This window comes from Chiloscyllium plagiosum, unplaced genomic scaffold (assembly GCF_037043375.1).
Source record: "Chiloscyllium plagiosum isolate Xiang-an unplaced genomic scaffold, Cpla_swu_hap1 HiC_scaffold_1, whole genome shotgun sequence".
Taxonomy (NCBI): Eukaryota; Metazoa; Chordata; class Chondrichthyes; order Orectolobiformes; family Hemiscylliidae; genus Chiloscyllium; species Chiloscyllium plagiosum.
The window spans coordinates 3,287,390-3,308,087 of NW_028270139.1; the positions used below are offsets into that span (position 1 = coordinate 3,287,390).

The 20,698-nt window shown below is 42.7% G+C and overlaps 1 protein-coding gene across 8 annotated transcripts in view; it reads right to left on the minus strand.

The window, feature by feature from the left end:
* Positions 1-20,698, minus strand: part of LOC148152056 (uncharacterized) — a 288,374-nt gene that overhangs the window by 236,421 nt on the left and 31,255 nt on the right. Inside the window, exon 4 of one of the 8 annotated variants that reach the window (XM_088000303.1) lies at positions 7,437-7,774. The exons of 4 other annotated variants lie outside the window; for them this stretch is intronic. In XM_088000303.1, coding sequence (XP_087856429.1) covers positions 7,618-7,774 — 157 coding nt within the window. In that variant the 3' untranslated portion in view covers positions 7,437-7,617. Of the gene's footprint in view, positions 1-7,436; positions 7,775-15,999; positions 20,134-20,698 lie in introns of those variants that run through there. 3 more of the 8 variants (XR_015761356.1, XM_088000349.1, XM_088000343.1) reach the window with 3 other exon arrangements.

The window sequence follows — 20,698 nt, forward strand, 5'->3', positions numbered from 1 at the left end:
TGAATAGGAAGGGTTTAGAGGGTTATGGGCCAAGTGTTGACAAATGAAACTAGATTAGGTTGGGATATCGGTCGGCGTGGACAAGTTGGACCAAAGGGTCTATTTCCGTGCTGTACATCTCTGTGACTCTATGATTTTCAATAGAAGTTAGGATCGAGGCTATCTCTTTGCTATATTTTGAGGGATTTCGGCCTGGTCCATAAAACCAGTGTCCCATGAATGAATAGAAATAAATGATGTTAAGCAATAATATAAGATCACATGTGAGTATACCTTGTTACAATGTCAAGAGGAGATTACCTTTTTTTTTCAATAACACCATTTCCTAAGATGTGATTTCAGGAAACTAAAACCTCTCCAAGAGAAACATATGTTCGACAGTGTCATTAATGCCAGAGGAGCTCCTCAGGTAACCGCATCTGAGAAATCAAAGGCCACCTTAAGATTCAATAAACTGTCTTTGCATATTTCCACCTGCAAAGGTCATCGGTAAATTGAGGATCCACCAGGATAGCAACGGACTGAACTGAAATGTTTTATCCTCAAGCAGCAGTTTGTCAGTCATTTCTAAAGTCAGGGAGGTGGGGGCGATGGGGAGTAATAAACTTGAGGAGAGATGTTTGATTACACAGTTTGTATCTGAAAGGCTTCATTCACATTCAGAAGATAAGGGATTCTGGATTAGTGGTGCTGGAAGAGCACAGCAGTTCAGGCAGCATCCAAGGAGCAGCGAAATCGACATTTCGGGCAAAAGCCCTTCATCAGGAATAAAGCTTTATTCCTGATGAAGGGCTTTTGCCCGAAACATCGATTTCACTGCTCCTTGGATGCTGCCTGAACTGCTGTGCTCTTCCAGCACCACTAATCCAGAATCTGGTTTCCAGCATCTGCTGTCATTGTTTTTACCTCTATTCATAGAACATAGAACATAGAACATAGAACAATACAGCACAGAACAGGCCCTTCGGCCCACGATGTTGTGCTGAACTTCTAACCTAGATTAAGTACCCATCCATGTACCTATCCAAATGCCGCTTTAAGGTCGCCAATGATTCCGACTCTACCACTCCCACGGGCAGCGCATTCCATGCCCCCACCACTCTCTGGGTAAAGAACCCACCCCTGACATCTCCCCTATACCTTCCACCCTTCACCTTAAATTTATGTCCCCTTGTAACACTCTGTTGTACCCGGGGAAAATGTTTCTGACTGTCTACTCTATCTATTCCTCTGATCATCTTATAAACCTCTATCAAGTCACCCCTCATCCTTCGCCGTTCCAACGAGAAAAGGCCGAGAACTCTCAACCTATCCTCGTACGACTTCCTCTCCATTCCAGGCAACAACCTGGTAAATCTTCTCTGCACCCTCTCCAAAGCTTCCACATCTTTCCTAAAGTGAGGCGACCAGAACTGCACACAGTACTCCAACTGTGGCCTAACCAAAGTCCTGTACAGCTGCAACATCACTTCACGACTCTTGAATTCAATCCCTCTGCTAATGAACGATAATACTCCATAGGCCTTCTTACAAACTCTATCCATCTGAGTGGCAACCTTCAAAGATCTATGTATATAGACCCCAAGATCCCTCTGTTCCTCCACCTGACTAAGAACCCTACCATTAACCCTGTATTCCGCATTCTTATTTGTTCTTCCAAAATGGACAACCTCACACTTGGCAGGGTTGAACTCCATCTGCCACTCCTCAGCCCAGCTCTGCATCATATCTAAGTCCCTCTGCAGCCGACAACAGCCCTCCTCACTGTCCACAACTCCACCTATCTTCGTATTCAGAAGATAAGCTCAGCTCATTGGGATATAAAGGACTCCTCTTGGGAGAAGCTGTCCTGTGCACATCATATGAGTTCTCATGTGTTTCTCAGAATATGTATAATGCTGCAGTAATTGTTTTTAATGTTCAGAGCATGCCGCTCAAGTACTTAACCTTAAGTGCAGCCTAATATTCTGACAAGATCCAACCATATGTTCAGTTGTAATGTAATTAGCTACTCAGTAATATGTAATAACTCCAGCTATTCTTCATCAAGATTGAACCTCATTTCTGCCGAAGATTTTATGTAGGCATCTTTACCGACAATGTATCAATGATACCAGCAAGGAAACGTGGGAGGAAAGCTACCCAAAGCATTCCAAAGGTTCCAGCAGAAACCAGCATGTGTAAGAAAAGAATGCACAGCTTTGCACAGGAGAGAGAGGACTCCATGCATACCCTGAGTTCTGCCATGTCACAGGTATGTGAGCACATGCTTCATTCATGGAGAGATTGTCAGGAAGAGCCAGCTCCAACATATGACCCATATGTGCTCTGACCTGTAATCCATCACTCTGGCCAGGGAGTCCTTGCACCAATGGCTGGCTTGCATGATGGTACATTAGGGTATTTCAACAATATTGCATAGGAGGGAACAATGTTGCATAGTTGCGCTCAGTCCTTGCTGAATGTTGCTTTCAATTTCAGGTTTTGAACTTACCAATCTCTGGGACCTGGATGGACATGCAGGCTTTAGCTTATGAACTGTGAAGGAGATTGTCTGGGATCACTCTCAAAGGGAATAGTGGAAGTGTTATAGCTGCAATAAAGGGTCTGCAGGAAAGGTGGAGTATTTAAATTCTTGGTGGTTTTAGACTGACTGAAATGTGGATGTACTTGGGACCAGTATTCACTAGTAGAATCATAGATTCAGAGAATCATAGAGTCATAGAACACAGAAACAGACCTACACTGACCAGACGCCCCAGACTGGCTCAGTCTCATCTACCAGCACCGGCCCACATCCCTTCATATAGAGTCATAGAAGTATAGCACGGAAACAGACTCATTGTTCCAACCCATCCATGCTGACCAGATATCTTAACCCAGGCGAGTCCTATTTGCCAGCACTTTTCCTCCCAACCCACAATCACCCATCCAGATGCCCTCCAAACCTTGCAATTGTATCTGCCTCCACCACCTCCTGACAGCACACTGCACACATGCCCCACTTCCCATCCAAAAAAGCAGCCCTTCATGCCCTCCCAGTCACCCATGCCCTCCAGTCTTGATGCCACCATCCTGAGGAAAACACCCTGGCCATTAATCCCATCCACACCGCCACCATGACTCCATAAACCTCCCAGGTCACCCCTCAGTCTCGGATGCTCCAGGGACAGAAGTCCCAGCCTATTCAGCCTCTCCCTACAGGCAAGGTTAGGTAAGCAAAGAAAAGCTTGGTGGATGGAGTATAGTATGGTTATGTGATTAAGGTCTACATCCTTGCTGTTCTAAATGACAGAGGATGCATCTTCACGGGTAGTTCCAGGAGGGAGGCTGGCAGGAACTGGTAGACATCCTAAACTGGCGAAGAGATCCAATGATGGGACCAAGCTTGTGATTATATCTCACTGCTGTATGAATTGGGTGTGTAAGAGATTGTCTCTGGCATCCCTTGGAACTAAAATTCTGTAAAGGCTTGTGCATATTGATGGCTTCCTCCTCAGGCTCATCCTATTTATCATCGTATGCTTCTCCATGTTAAACTGTTGCAATGGTTCTCTGCATTGCATGACCAATTGCTGAGTCAGGGAACTTAATATACTGGCACACATTGATGACCATAGGGGAACTAGGGACATTTCCTTAATATTGAAGGAAACTATGTTCTACGTTGTGCAGTGCAGAGGCGATCAGGACAGTTTTCGATACCCTCTGCGGTTTGTACTCCAGGACCATTCCAGACCAATAAAAGCAGCAGAAACATATTTTCAGACAGTTAATGTTTTGCTCAGTGATAATTCTGGTGGAGGCATATTCTCTATTGGACAAATCCTATACTGATGCCTCATCAATATCAGGCCCACTGTGGATAAGCTCAAGCCAGGGTTAGAGCTTTGAAAAAAGATGGAACCTACAGGTTGTGCAAATTATTGGAGTCACAAGGCACAGAGATGGGTGACTCGTTGCCTGTGCTGCCTGTTGCTGGACTTGCAGCTTCCGCTGTCAGGCTGCTACAACCCTCCTGAAGCATCTTCTCTCATCCTGCTCCAGAGGCCTCAAGAATATTCCTTTTATCAGATACACGGTGTGTATCCACCAAGTTACCTGGGCAGGCAATTATGCCTATCACTGTTTATAGCTTTCATCAATATTGCTACTGAGCAAGGAAATTTCCAAATTTTCCCATAAGTCACATCTAAGACTCTCACATGCCCCCCTCACCCCCCCCCCCCTCTCCGAATGCTCACCCCCAGTGGCCTCCTCCTACATGAAGCTGTACCCCAGCCAGCTTCACTATGGGTTTGCAACAATGATCAGTGTTATGGACCTGTTATGGACAAAATATGGACCTGTCAAAATATTTTAAGAGAGTAGCCTAAACCCTAACTTTTTCTTATTTAATGATAGATGTGGAGTGGATTTGCCAGGTGCGATGCTGCTGGTTAAACCCACTCAGCTTTAAGCAACACAAAATTAATTTCAACACTACAGTTGAAACACAAACAAAAGAAAGCAGAGTTTAGAATAACTTAACAATTGGAAAACTTAACCAACCCAATACAGCAACTTAACTAATGAACTGTTCCAACCCAGTAAACACACCCCTTGGCAAAAAGGTAATTTGAAACACAGATTCTTACAGGCAGGAGCAAACAACTTCCAAAGAAATCTCAGAGAGAAAAGCCAATCAGGAGTCATCTGCTGAAGCTTGGAACCTTTCCTCTGGACTTCAGCATCTTGTGACTGCCACAGCTAAACCAAACTAGAAGAATACTGAACTGGGAGAACTGGAAACCCCCCCTGCCATTGCTAAACAAGACACTTCTGCACCTCAGCCTTTAAGACCTCTCTTGAAAAAAATCCAAGGACAAAATAACCTTGTTAAAGTGACAGCATTGTCACACCAGTAACTGCACTCCCACTATCACTTTTGAGTGTTAGCCCAATACTTTAGATCTCCCAAACCCAATGGTGCAACTCCCACCATTACCCTGAAAACCTCCACCATTATGTTTGACTTTGTGACAGTGAACATGTCACCTCTCAACCTTGACATAGCCCTCTCACTAGAGACGTTCCTCCTCTGGTAACAGACCTTCATCCCATCTTTCTCTGTGTCCTTACAAAGATTTGACAGCCCCTGAGATCTTGCACTGTCAGTAGTGTCACTGAATCTGCCCTTGTTTTATAGCGATCTTATCTCCCCATAATGTAGGGGTATGGGTGGGTTGCGCTTCGGCGGGTCGGTGTGGACTTGTTGGGCCGAAGGGCCTGTTTCCACGCTGTAATGTAATCTAAAACAATGGTCCTTCTCCATGCCAAGTTCGACACTATGAGAGCAGTTATTAAACACTATAGAACACAGCCTTTAGACTCCTCATTTTGCATTTGCAATTGCCCTCCTCCCCCATCCCACCCATTCACTACAGCCACACAGTCAAGCTTTGTTCACTTTCATGCATTGATAGTCCCGCTCGTGTTCCAACATTCCTAATGCTTCAATACGTTTCACAGCTGCCACAAACTAATGTGAAAGCAATAGACAGCTGACATAGAAGTCACATGACTATGGCAAGCCAGATGGTAGACTGTGGAGAAAGTGAGGACTGCAGCTGCTGGAGATCAGAGTCAGAGAGTGTGGTGCTGGAAAAGCACAGCAGGTCAGGCAGCATCCGAGGAGCAGGAGAACCGATATTTCAGGCAAGAGCCCTTCATCAGAAATGCATTTGTAGAATTGTATTTCTCAATATCCCCTTTTCACAAACAAAAGAAGAAACTTGTGTGCACTGCTAGTTATAGCTCCTAGTTACCCAAGCTACCCAATGTACATGATCAATAAGGAAAACATTACCTCATGAGAAAACTGTGATCATTTGAATCTGTCCCTTTTCATGAGTGTCTACGTATGCATTTTATATATTTTCTTTAAATTGTGTAAGTCTTCTATGGTATACATCTGCCTTGTCAATGGCTTTTCATCGGATATTTAGTTATTGTTAGCATGATTTTCATTCTCCAGGGAGTGTCATTCCCATAGTGAGTGCTGTTGCCATTGACTTGTTTTGCTAATCTATTCTTGTTAAGAACAGTGAACCTCTGGGACTAACGATCACTTTATACTCTTTCACGGGGGTGAGATCACATCTTCTCGATGAGTTACCTGCAGTGCAGGAGTAGCGTCTTTAGATGTATATCTTTGTCACAAGCATTGATGTTTTGCTCTCTGGCAGACTGCTCAGCTCTGGTAGTGATTTAGCAGTTTTGCCAACATGAATTTTGGATTTCTGTCATTTCGCCATGATTTTGTTGCTCATTTCTGTTACTACTTAGGGTTTCTGTAGTTCTCTCATGACTGGAAAAGTATTTTGGATTTGTGGTGGCATTCATCTCGAGACGGGAATATTTTCCACATCTTCATTCAAGCATTACATTGTAAAACATGATCTGGATTTGTTTGACTTCTTTAAAATTCCTTCAACAAATGTTATTACTGCTTCAAACTTTTTGCATGGTGTTGAATTTCTCAATCATTTACAAAGTCCTTGAATTCTTCACTTGTGAATTAGGGGCCACTGCAATGTATTACAATATCTAGAATGCCATAATGACTGAGGTGTGCTTTAAACAAGATATTTTCAAAGCACTATGTTCAGAGAAGTTATTATTCACCTCCAGGGTAGGTGGGACTTGAACCTCAGCCTCCTGGCTCAGAGATAAGCACACTACCATTAAACCACAAAGGCTCATAAAGTTTTTTTAACAAGATATTTTCTAATCAACCTGTTCAGAGATGATTTGGAGATGCTGGTGTTGGACTGGGGTGTACAAAATTAAAAATCACGCAACACCAGGTTATAGTCCAACAGGTTTATTTGGAAGCATTAGCTTTCAGAGTGCTGCTCCTTCATCATGTGGTTGTGGAGTATAAGATTGTAAGACACAGAATTTATAGCAAAAGTTTATAAATTGAAAAAGACCTGGATTGTTTGGTAAGTCTCTCATCTTTTAGAATGACCTCGTTGGTTCCAGTTCTTTCAAATGTAAATAGCAGAAATTCTTTTTAAAAAGCTACATTCCCAAGTGAACTTTCAAATTGGTGTCATGTCGGCCCAGATAATGTATTGAAGGAGTTAGCTGCCTTGTGTGAGACTGTCTGTGCCACAATGGTCAGACTGATTCTAATCTACAAAAATGGATTTACAGAATCTTACATGGATTCATGCAGTTTTGAGCGAAGTAAAGTGTAATTCTGAAAGTACAAATTCATCCCACAAACTTATATGTGTATGTGAGCATTTCGGGGTTTGTGTGTGCGTGTGTATGTGTGTGGCAGCGGGGGGGGGTGGGGGGGTGGCTATGAGTGTCTGTGAGAGGGTGTGTGTGTGTGTGTGTGTATGTGAGTGTAAAGGGGTATAAGTCTGTGAGAGGGTGTGTGTGGGAGCATAAGTGTGAGCGTATGAGAGAGTGTGTGTGTGTGTTTAGTGCAATGGAGTCACCTGTAGTGTGACATGATCCTAATGTCCCGGTTGAGGGCCTCCCTATGGATACTGAGCTTGGCTATCAGCCTCTGCTCGGCCACTTTTCGTTGTTGTCTGTCCTGAAGTCTACCTTGGAGGATGGTCACCCGAGGTCCGAGGTCGAATGTCCTGAACCGCTGAAGTGTTCTCCAACTGGGAGGGAACACTCCCGTCTGTTGATTGTTGTGCAGTGCCCGTTCATCCGTTGCCATAGCCTCTGCTCGGTTTCCCCAATGTACCGTGCCTCAGGGCATCCTTGTCTGCAGGGTATGAGATAGACAACGTTGGCTGAGTCGCATGTAGCTGACACAGACATGGTGGGAGGTGTCCCCATGCGTAATGGTGATATTCCATGTGTCGACATTTGAACACGTCTTGCAGCGTCTACCGTGACAAGTTTTTATGGCATTGTCCTGAAAGCCGGGCAGTTTGCTACGAACAATGATCTGTTTGAGGTTTGGCAGTTGTTTAAAGACGAGAAGTGGAGGTGTGGGGACGGTCTTGGCGAGGTGCTCATCCTCATAGATTAGATTAGATTAGATTAGATTCCCTACAGTGTGGAAACTGGCCCTTCAGGCCAACAAGTCCACAGCGACCTTCCGATGAGTAACCCACCCAGACCCATTCCCCAACTCCCTACTAATGTACCTAACACTATGGGCAATTTAGCATGGCCAATCTCCTGGCCTGCACATCTTTGGACTGTGGGAGGAAACTGGAGCACCCGGAGGAAACCCACGCAGACACGGGGAGAATGTGCAAACTCCACATAGACAGTCACCAGAGCAGTAATCGAGGTCTCTGGCTATGAGGCAGCGGTGCTAACCACTGAGCCACCTTGCTGCCCCAAACGTGTTGCAGGCTATGAAGAACATAGCATCATTTTTCAGCTCCTGGGAAGTACTGGACAACGAGGGGTACCCTGTCGGTTGCAGCTCGTGTCTGTCTCCTGAGGAGGTCATTACGGTTTCTCGCTGTGGCACGTCGGAACTGGTGGTCGAAGAGTTGAGCATTGTACCTCGTTCGTATGAGGGCATCCCTGAGTATTTTCAAGTGCCTATCACGTTCCTCCTCATCTGAACAGATTCTGAGTATGCGTAGGGCTTATCCGTAGGGGGTGGCTGTTTTAATATGTTTTGGGTAGAAGCTGGAGAAGTATAGCATCATGAGGCTATCCATTAGTTTGCAGTAGAGTGAGGTTCTGAAGTGCCCATCCTTGATGGAGATGCATGTGTTCAAGAATGAGACAGATAGTAGAGAGTAGTCCATGGGGAGTTTGATGGTGGGATGAAACTCACTGATATCACTGTGCAGTTGTTTCAGAGACTCCTCGCCATGGGTCCAGAGGAAGAAAATGTCATCAATGTACCTGGTGTTTGTGTTGGTTGGAGGTCCTCTGTAGGGAAGAAGTCTTATTCGAACCTGTGCATACTGCAAGGTGACTTTATTACTGATGTTATACTATCTCAGCATTGGCACTGTTATCATTAGCTATTTAAGTTTAGTGAAAGCTGCTTATAGCTGTGTGTACAACATCAGTCTTAGCATTTAGTCTCTTTTTACGGCATCATCTCCCTCTAGCTTACTAACTTCATAGATCTCTATCATGATAATGTGGCACCAGTAGGGTAATTTAGGTGTCTACTTAGACTGTGGGGTGTCAGTCCCAGTGATTAAATGTCATGTCGAACATCCCAAATGATGCATCTATTGTTTCTCCACAACCTATCAACTGCTTTGAGCTAATAGAACCATGTTTGACTTCACAGTAACTGTTATTCTACAACTGAGATTATAAAGTACCATTGCAGAAAAATACAAAAAACTCAAAAGAACCATACAAAAATAATATGGCCTCCTAAATACCATGTAGAAATTTGGCAAAGGTCCTCAGACCCATAACCATTTCCATCCAGAAGGACAAGGGCAGCAGATACATGGGAACACCACCATCTGCAGTGTTTGAAAAATAGTTCACAAATCCAACCAATCATGACACTATTTTACCATCTGTCAGTCGGTGCATCTCTGCTACACCTCTCACCTTGTCAGGATCCAAGTGAAATTATTTTGGTCTCAGTATGCACAACCTATATACTTGACTTCAGGCATCTTCAATTGCATCTTTCTCGTGTTCAGATTTGATTCATCTGGTGAACTCTTTCAAGCAGTCGCATGAGATTCTGATCATGGTCTGCCCCTGGTTTTTCAATCATATCTCCTCATCCATAAATGAGCAGATCATCCATAATAATTTCCAGTCTGAGAAGTTTAGTACTGTCTGCATTAGTACTGTACTGGAACAGTGGAAATGCCAAAGAGCACGTGCAGCCATCACTATCTCCTGAATGGTGTCCTGAGTAAGGTAAAAACCTACTGTTTTCAGCCATTTTTAATTGTTAGTGACCATACTTTGTACTAAGGATAGTGAAGAATATTATCTTGGCAGGCTGTAGCAACATTTCTTCAATGGTTAGCATTTGGTAGTGTGGTCTTTTCACATCTTTTTTGAGCTTGTTTGGCTCCATACAAAACTCTTCGTTTTCCAGGTTTTTACACTGTAGCCACACTGTCTGCAGGAAGTGACATTCTTGATTACTCCCTTCTTTTCCAGCCCTTTGAAAGAGTTCACCAGATGATTTATGACCATCTGGAAGAGCATGGTTTGATTAAATGCAGTCAACACGGCTTTGTGAGGGGTAGGTCATGCCTCACAAACCTTATCGAGTTCTTTGAGGATGTGACTAGAAAAGTTGATGAGGGTCGAGCTGTGGATGTGGTGTATATGGACTTCAGCAAGGCATTTGATAAGGTTCCCCATGGTAGGCTCATTCAGAAGGTCAGGAGGAATGGGATACAGGGGAACGTAGCTGTCTGGATACAGAATTGGCTGGCCAACAGAAGACAGCGAGTGGTAGTAGAAGGAAAATATTCTGCCTGGAAGTCTGTGGTGAGTGGAGTTCCACAGAGCTCTGTCCTTGGGCCTCTACTGTTGGTAATTTTTATCAATGACTTGGATGAGTGGATTGAAGAATGGGTCAGCAAGTTTGCAGACGACACTAAGGTTGGAGGTTTCGTTGACAGTATAGAGGGCTGTTGTAGGCTGCAGCGAGACATTGACAGGATGCAGAGATGGGCTGAGAGGTGGCAGATGGAGTTCAACCTGGATAAATGCAAGGTGATGCATTTTGGATGGTCGAATTTGAAAGCTGAGTTCAGGATTAAGGATAGGATTCTTGGCAGTGTGGAGGAACAGAGGGATCTTGGTGTGCAGGTACATAGATCCCTTAAAATGGCCACCCAAGTGGACAGGGTTGTTAAGAAAGCATATGGTGTTTTGGCTTTCATTAACAGGGGGATTGAGTTTAAAAGTCGTGAGATCTTGTTGCAGCTCTATAAAACTTTGGTTAGACCTCACTTGGAATACTGTGTCCATTTCTGGTCGCCCTATTATAGAAAAGATGTGGATGCTTTGGAGAGGGTTCAGAGGAGGTTTACCAGGATGCTGCCTGGACTGGAGGGCTTATCTTATGAAGAGAGGTTGACTTAGCTCGGACATTTTTCATTGGAGAAAAGGAGGAGGAGAGGGGACCTAATTGAGGTATACAAGATAATGAGAGGCATAGATAGAGTGATAGCCAGAGACTATTTCCCAGGGCAGAAATGGCTAACATGAGGGGTCATAGTTTTAAGCTGGTTGGAGGAAAGTATAGAGGGATGTCAGAGGCGGGTTCCTTACACAGAGAGTTGTGAGAGCATGGAATGCGTTGCCAGCAGCAGTTGTGGAAGCAAGGTCATTGGGGAAATTTAAGAGACTACTGGACATGCATATGGTCACAAAAATTTGAGGGTGCATACATGAGGATCAGTGATTGGCACAACATCGTGGGCTGAAGGGCCTGTTCTGTGCTGTACTGTTCTACGTCTATGTTCTATGTTCTATAATTCAGTTGTCAACATTATTAGCTTAATTAGTAAGGTCCTCTCATGGTTGCAGTTATAGCGATATTGTTGATGAAATGGAACTTGAACCAAAGCTGTCTTATTGGTCTTTTACAAATACTGTGGATGTCAATCCAAATTGCAACTTGTTCAGAGAGACGTGACTACAGCTTCAGCTACCAGTCTAGCAAAAACTACAACATAGGAGTCAAACTAGAGTACTTTAGAGAAGCGACATTTGTAAGTGATGTTATACCTGAAAGAGGTCTGTCTGGATAAAATATGGCAAGTGTTATTGCTTTAAGATATTGAGCAACAAGATTTTTGTTAGCTGCTGGAGGGTTTGAAACAGGAATGTTTAATAATTAAACTGATTAAATTATTTGCATAACTTAATGTTTTATAACTGGAATTGTCTCTTTAGAGAATAAAAGAGTGATAAGTTAGCATATAGTAAAACTTGAAACAATATGATAAAGATTTATATTATTATTTGGGAGCTTGAGTTGTAGAGGCAAATGGATTTTTAGTTTTTCATCCTGTGAAGATGATTTAATTTTTATAAAGGGTCAGAACATCTTTATTTTTAAATATTAAGTCAAAACATCCCTTTCAAGTGATATAATCAAAATACCCAAGGAAGCCTTCAGATAATTATTTAAGGTTTCCAATCGAGAGACAGACAAATGGAGAGGGCTCCAAGCAGGTCTCATTCAAAGGAAAAAGAATTGATTCCAGCTGTTATGACTCAGTGGGTAGGCTGCATGACACCAAGCTCCACCACTCCTGATGTCATCACAAAATGTTAAAAAGTGTGCTGAGATTTCCCAAACTACCTGGCTTCCAGACCCAGGTTGACAGAAAGCATACACTCCAGTTCAGCAGTTGTTGTTCACAGAATCTGTTGAGATGGTCCTAGTGTTGAGCAGAATAATGTTTCTCGGTCTTAACTTTTCTAAATGCTTCCACTGGTTTGCAAGTAGCACAGGGTAGTTGATTCACTGGTAAAATGTTTCTACCTTATTAATTAAAAATTGCAGTTTATAGCAACTGCTGAAGGAGCGATAAACTGGTTAGCTTCAAGCTTAAAGTGGTTTATTGCATTGAACAGAGGAAGAGCTCTTAAGCTGGTAGTGGTCTGAAGACATTGTATCTTGTTCACAGCCCCAGTCTATTCAGTTGCCCGTGAACTTATCACATGATTGCCAGCAGGCAGGAGAGCTTTTCCATTGGCAACTGGTCACTAGTCCACAAACCAATCTGCCCCTTATTGCCAAGCAAAGCTCCATATGTATGCAACCCTTTGTCTCCAGTTCACCTGCTGTAACCTGCAGCAGTACAATAGCATTCACAATGAATAACTAATTACCAGCTTTCAGGTTGTGTACCAAACTTTGCCATCTCTGGTTTTAAGACAGTTATCTTAGTGAGTGGTGGAGGCAGATTCCACAGGGATTTTTAGAAGAGGACTGGATAGATCTTTGAAAGTGATGAATTTAGAGGATTATAGAGATGGGACTAGAAAAAGGGACTAGCTGCATAGTTATTTCAGGAGCCATGGTTGAATGGTCTCCTTCTGTACTGTAAAATTCAAAATTGCATGATTTATATTTTCTCATGTCAGTCCACAACTAAAATAAAATGAAAAGACAGGGTCTTTATATTGCAGATAAGCTATTTAGTAGCCTGAAAGTCATCAATGTAATTGGAAAACTCCCTGCTTTTTATCCTGAGAATTCAATGGGAAAAGTCAATTAATTAGCCTGTGTTTGTCCATCCTGGGGAAAGGTAGAGAGATTCACTTCTGGTGAATGTGCAGAAAATTTCTGAAAGGAATTGCTTGCAACTTCATTAATTGAAGGAAATTGGAATCAAAGACAGAAGTGATACTTCACTGGGTTTGTGTATCTGTTAAAACATATTGCTGAGAAAAAGGACTGAAGCATTCTTTTTACTAGTTATGATAAAATCTTCCCTAATTGTCTTATAGCTTTGTTCCAGTTATTTTCTTTTTTTGTTAAAAGCACATTCACAGTCTTGGGTGAAGGTGTTCAATGACTGACCATCACTGGAGCCAAATTGCAAAAGTAAAATGGTCGGCATGGACGGGTTGGACTGAAGGGTCTGTTTCCATGCTGTACATAGAGTCATAGAGATTGTGTGCAATTCTGGTCTCCTTCCTATCGGAAAGATGTTGTGAAACTTGAAAGGGTTCAGAAAAGATTTACAAGGATGTTACCAGGGTTGGAGGATTTGAGTTATAGGGAGAGGCTGATCAGGCTGGGACTGTTTTCCCTGGAGTGTCGGAGGCTGAGGGGTGATCTTATAGAGGTTTACAAAATTATGAGGGGCATGGATAGGGTAAATAGGCAAAGTCTTTTCCCTGGGATCGGGTAGTCCAGAACTAGCGGACATAGGTTTAGGGTGAGAGGGGAAAGATATATAAGGGACCTGAGGGGCAACTCTTTCACTCAGAGGGTGGTACGTGTATGGATGAGCTGCCAGAGGATGTGGTGGAGTCTGGTACAATTGCAACATTTAAAAGGCATTTGGATGGGTGTATGAATAGGAAGGGTTTGGAAGGATATGGGCTGGGTGCTGGCAGGTGGGACTAGATTGGGTTGGGATATCTGGTCTGCATGAATGGGTTGGACCAAAGGGTCTGTTTTCATGCTGTACATCTCTATGACTCTAAACGTTGTCAAATTGTACAATCACATCTACTGTTGGACATTGTGCCATGACTTTAGGAAGCATGGTCTGGTTGGGTATGGGCACTATTTGTTTGTTGTGAACAGCCAAGGGGTTATACTGCTTAATATTATCCTTAGTCTTTGGGATATGCAGCCTACATACCTGGTATTACATTGGCAATGAAATGCAGATCCCTCAGTACTCACTGGAGCGATGTCAGATGTCTTTCTCGCTTGATGGCAACATTTAGTTTGTTCATGTTACTACTGTCCAGTAGCAACCTGAAACAGCTAGCTTTACCTGTTGCTCAAACTCTTGAGATCACTTACCCCTTCAGCCAAGTCTAAGGTAAACTATGCACTTTTCAAAAAGTGACAGCTTGAGAGCCATTTGTGAGTTTGTGTGATATGCAGCGAGAAAGGAACTGACCAGAATAGCTGTGCTCCTGCAGGGTGTGCCATATTTCAGCATTAAGCTTGCATGATGAATAAATAGCTCAGGCCCCTTTTTATAAGATTACCATTCCTGATGAAGGGCTAATGCCTGAAAAGTCATTTCTCCTGCTCCTCGGATGCTGCCTGGCCTGCTGTGCTTTTCTAGTACCACACACGTGAATCAGACTAACTTGTATTGTGTGAAACTGTAAGAAATCCAATGAGTATATGTCCCAAGGTGTAAACTGACCAGCGAAGGTAGGTTAGCAGGAGACAGAGCAGGGAACCTCCTGGCCAATTTAAGAATCAGAACATCGAGGAAAGGGAACACATTTAACTGTTCTACTTCCGATGTGAATTAGAGCAAAGAGAGGCCTAAGGTCTTTGTAAATGTGAAGGAATCTCTAATAAATTAATATTCTTAATTATCCTTTAATAAACTATAACCAATCAAGCCAGGCTTCACTCTGGGATCTGACTTGCCTTATATGGGGATCAGCTGGGATAGTAACAGCAGTTAAACATAGAGTTATTATTAGTCAAACAAGCCTACAGTTAGAAGAATCCCAACTGTGAAAACAACATAAACAAGATGCAGTATACAATGTGTAATGATTCTGAAATTTCACAGCTACCACTTTGAGATATCTACGTATAACATGCTGTGGTTTGGGTAAGGGATTCAAGGATACCAGGTTAATTAATCAATTTGATTTACATTTAAACACTTTAAGATTGTACTAGTAAAGTGCTGTTTCTATATTAGTCTTGCACCAACAACTTGATGTCACACATTCATCGATTTCTTTAAACATTATAATGTTGCATTTTATCATCTCCATTTTAAAAGAAACTAACTGCCTTCCCACTCCCATCTGCAAATTAAGTAAGCAGTCGGGCAATATTTTCACACTTACATTTATGATTTTGAAATTTCATGGGGTAGTGAAATTATCCTGCAATCCTCAGCGGGTTAAGAAATAATTGGTACATCATTTACAACCAAATAGTTGAAAATTCAAGTCCCAAGGCATCCAACCTGCTTATGAGCTATGACAGCAATGAACTTGTCTGTACATCATCAGCCTTCATAGTAGAACTTCCCACCTTAAAAGGAGAAACAACATACACACAAAACTATTCACAGCACTGAGGAGTCCGTTGCCTGGACACCAGTACCTTCCTGCTGAAGAAGGTCAGGTGGAAATGAAAAGGTTTTTTTATTGGGAAAAAAAATGGACCTGCCAAATCTCACTGTTTTCAGCTGAATAATACTCTAACATCAAAAATTGGAACTTGATTCATTATCATAACATAGTTCAAATTGTAATATATATTATAATTGTAATTGTAAAGTTTGTTTTGTGTGGCAGGATCAGTGGTGCAATCATAATTAATTAATAGAATAAGGAATTGTTTTAACAAATTTGATACTTTATTAGTAATACAAAATGTGCACATAAATCGAAAAACTAAATTGAAATAGGTTTAAGCATTAAAGTATCTCATGGTTTGTGATGCTGACATGAATTCAATCAATTATAGCTTAGAACTGTAATGTTCTTACATTGGATTAATTCATTCTTCTACAGAAATAATTGATCATATCTGAAATAATTTCAAAGCAAAGTTTAATGAATAATGACAATTTTTTCTTAGCCTAGACAAAATAGATTTGAATAGTGTTATGTTCTCTGCAGAAAGACTCCTCTATCCTGGGCCACAATATTTATAACGCTTTCCAACTCTTCAATTTGATGGTTCCAAAGTTATTTCCTGGTGTGAAAACTGGCAGAAACTGTTCTGATTGCCCAATGAGGTTTTTCACACAAAGCCTAATTTGTATAGGCCATTATCTCTGATCCATTACTGATTTCAACCAAAGTAACTCTAATAGCTGCCACAATGAGTGTCAGTATTCCTGAGGAAGCAAAAGGAAAACCGAGCAAGTTCTCATTCCTGAATATTACACCGTAAAATCATTACAGTCCAAGAGGACCTCTCTCTCAGGATAGACAAACAATTGGTGTTGAGTCTAACCTGAGGATCACCACAGCTTAGGCAGGCAATGAGGTTGTGAAGACAAGACTTTCATGGTAATCTCAGCCAGTGCGGGAATTGGAACCATGCTGTTGACATTTCTTTGCATTGCAAAAGCAGACATCCAGCCAGCTGAGCTAACTGACCCAGAGTGACACCAGCAGCATGGGTTTAATTTCCATACTGGCTGAAGTTATAATGAAAGTCCTATCTTCTTGACCTCATCCTTCACCTGAGGCATGGTGATCCTCAGGTTAAACTCACATCTATTTCTCTTTATAGTGCTCAAGCATGATGGCACCTTGGCCTTATTATGCAGTGGCCACTGTTCATAGAACACAGGTGAATGGTGGATGAAGTGATCACATGACTAGTCTCAACTGTGAGATCCCAATGGTTGAACAAAGGCCAATTGGTCAAGGCACCAGAGGGCACCAAACGTTTGTGAACAAGGATCCCAGGCAGCAGTCAATGCATTTAATGAGGTGAGTAAAATTCTTGAGACTCCATGCAGCTTCATTTTCAACCCCACACATGGTTTAACTGGCAGTTGGATAACTAGAGTTCCTTCCCAAAGGTAATTCCATTCTCTTGTTTCAATTAAAAGGCAAATTTCAACATATATTACATGAACATACTGGCAATGTTTCTTCAGAATTACGCAATGGCTGCCTTGTTTTTTTTGCCACTAAGAGTCAATACTTTAATTCCTTTAAGACAGTTATTATCCTGTGGTCAGTTTTATATTTTACCAAAAAATCTTTTTCTCAATTTGTTAATAAATTGGCCTAATTCCTAATTGTCCCATCAAGCCATATATTACAAATGTCTGTGTATGTAAAGTTCTTAGTAAACAATTGTGCTTTGAATATGTCTGTATTTTAAATCTCATTTACACACATTGCCTCTGCTGCTGGCCTATGTTAAATTTTGAGTCAACAACATCTTGATTTTAGAAATGGTCTTCTTTGTTTACAAATTCCAATTCAGCCTTGTCCCTCTCTGTCCATGTGATAGTCTGAACTCTTTGAAATCTTAGCACTCCTCCAAATCTGGTGTTCAGTAGCCCTGTTTTTATTTATATCTATTTCACTGTTGACAGTGGTTCCTGATGAAGGGCTTTTGCCCGAAACGTCGATTTTGACTGTCCTCGGATGCTGCCTGAATTGCTGTGCTCTTCTAGCACCACTGATCCAGAATCTGGTTTCCAGCATCTGCAGTCATTGTTTTTACCTTGTAACTTTACTTGCCTAGGCCCTAATGTCTGAAATTTCTTCCCTAATATTCTACTCTTCCTACCTTTTTCGGCTCCTTTCAAGCATGTCTTAAAAGCTGCCTGTTTGACTAAGGTTTTGGTTGCTTGTTACAATACCTCATTAGTGTCTCAATTTTGCTTATATTATTTTGTTTTTTTTAAAATTTTAAGTACCTTGGGAAGTTTTACTACTTTTTATGTGCAATGCAAATGGAAGTTGTTGTTGCAGTGGTGAAGGTAAGAGCTATATATAGAGATGCTCCATTGTCAATAAAGAATAATGATTATTCATTAAAAAATCTGGGTTAGGTGCCATCTGCAGCTTATCTCTCCTTCTGTGGCATTTCACATAACTGCCTTGTGGTTTTCATTAGAAGTCAAGAACTGTGATTATTGGTGAGTGGCTATTTGGTGGTGTTCCTGCTTCTTTTATTGTTCTTTAAGAGCACAAGGGAACAAAAGAACAGTTAGCTTAACTTCACCCAACAAGTGAAGGTACCAATTAAGACAAAAGTATTCCTTTGATCATTTATTCCTTTTCTGTGGGAAGTGCTTTGTTGTCATTTTGGTAATTGGCTAAAGTGGTATGATTGAAATGAGAAATGGTTAGATTGGGAATTGCAAAATCCATGTCCACCAAGGGTCTATGACCCAGATCTACCATTGACAGTGATCCTCAAGGATCTTACTGTTGAGGCTCTGACCCTTGGTCAAAGCAGTGAGCACCAGTCCACTAAAACTATGAAGTGAAACATGAACTTTGAAGCAAGTATAGATTTCAGACTTCAAGTGGGGTGGCATGGTGGCCCAGTAGTTAGCACCAGGAATCTAGGTTCAATTCCAGGCCTTGGATGACTGTCTGTGTGGAGTTTGCATGTTCTCCCAGTGTCTGCGTGGGTTTCCTCCAGATGCTTTGATTTCCTCCCACAATCCAAAGATGTGCAGGTCAGGTGGCATGGCCATGCTTTAAAAAATTGCCTGTAGTTTCCAGTGATATGCAGGTTAGGTGGATTAGCCATGGTATAAACCCCTGTGGATGTACGTGGATAGGGTTGGATATGGGGGTGGTGGGAGTTTAGTGATTGGAACCAGATGGACCTCAATGACTACAAGGTCCTTCAACTGGCCAACAGGAAGTCCTGGCTGACCAATATAAGCAGGGGATAAGGCACTGCTTGTCACTGGCCACCCTGGTGTTTCCTTTCTTCCTGGTGATGGAAATTGAATACGTTTTGTACACATTGTGTGCTTCACTGTGTCTCACACCTGCACACACACAACATGGGTACGGGAGAAAATATAAGCACTATCGCAGTTAGGTGTAGTGTGGGGCTTTCAAAAAAAATAACCAGGAGATCTAGAGTCTCCTCAGAAAAAAACATAACCAATAAAAAAAATATAAGCAGGGGATATACCCGGACGGAATTTCACATTGGCCCCAAGGTCCCATACTTCCCGCGGGAACCTGAGCCACCTCCGGAATTTTAGTTTTGCCCTTTTTAGGGACATAAAACGGCAGGCCCAGTATCAACTGCTGCTGCACAGCGTCCGCCTCTTTTCCCTCATCCACCGCACAGACTCGCCTTGGTGTGCCTGTTTGCCACCGTGCGGTGGGGAGCCCCAGTGGAGGGCTCTCTACGTGGGAGTCCTCCCCCCTTTCTCTCGGGAATCTGGGGTGGAGGGTGCTGCATGCAGCAGTCCCCTGCAAACGCAGATTGTGATGGTTCACAGACTCCCAGCCCAACTGCTTGTTCTGTGGTGCTGTGGAGTCCATGGGCCATATTTATACTAGGTGTGGGCACTTGCACTCCCTTTTTGATTTTCTTAAAAATCTTCTTCTCTGTTTTTGGCTGCACTTCAGTCCCACGCTCCTGATCTTCGGGCACTCGGTACGGAGGGGGGAGGGTAGGTCTGAGGAGCTCCTCATGGGTCTGCTCCTGGGCCTGGCCGAACTGGCCATAAACAGGCCCAGGCAGTGGGCCGTGGAGGGGGTCATTAGGGCCGACTGCCTGACTCTCTTCTGCGGTTACACTAGAGCCCGGGTGTCCCTGGAGAAGGAGGACACGCTGTCCACCAACACCCTCGAGATTTTCAGGGAGAGGTGGGCACCACAGGGTGTGCAGTGCATTATTTCCCCCTCCAACTCTATTTTGATTGAATCCCTGCCCTCCCCTTCACTGTTTGATTATGCAGCATTGCCCTTTGATGTGAAGGGCACTGCTTGTCACAGGCCATTTGGATGTTTCCTTTCTTCCTAGTGGTGGAAATTAAATAAAGATTTATACACCAGTTGTCTTTTACTGTGTCTCACACCTGGGTGCTGGGAAAAAGATAGAAAAATGAGAAAATATAAACAGGGGATAAAATAAGATGGGATTTGGGGTTTGTCCGCATTTCTCTTAAAAAAAAAAGACAATAGACAATAGGTGCAGGAGTAGGCCATTCTGCCCTTCGAGCCTGCACCACCATTCAATATGATGATGGCTGATCATCCTTAATCAGTATCCTGTTCCTGCCTTATCTCCGTAACCCTTGACTCCACTAACATTGAGAGCTCTATCCAACTCTTTCTTAAATGAATCCAGAGACTGGGCCTCCACTGCCCTCTGGGGCAGAGCATTCCACACAGCCACCACTCTCTGGGTGAAGAAGTTTCTCCTCATCTTGGTCCTAAATGGTCTAGCCCGTATTTTTAAGCTGTGTCCTTTGGTTCGGCACTCACCCATCAGCGGAAACATTTTTCCTGCCTCCAGAGTGTCCAATCCTTTAATAATCTTATATGTCTCAATCAGATCCCCTCTCAGTCTTTGAGGAGAAAG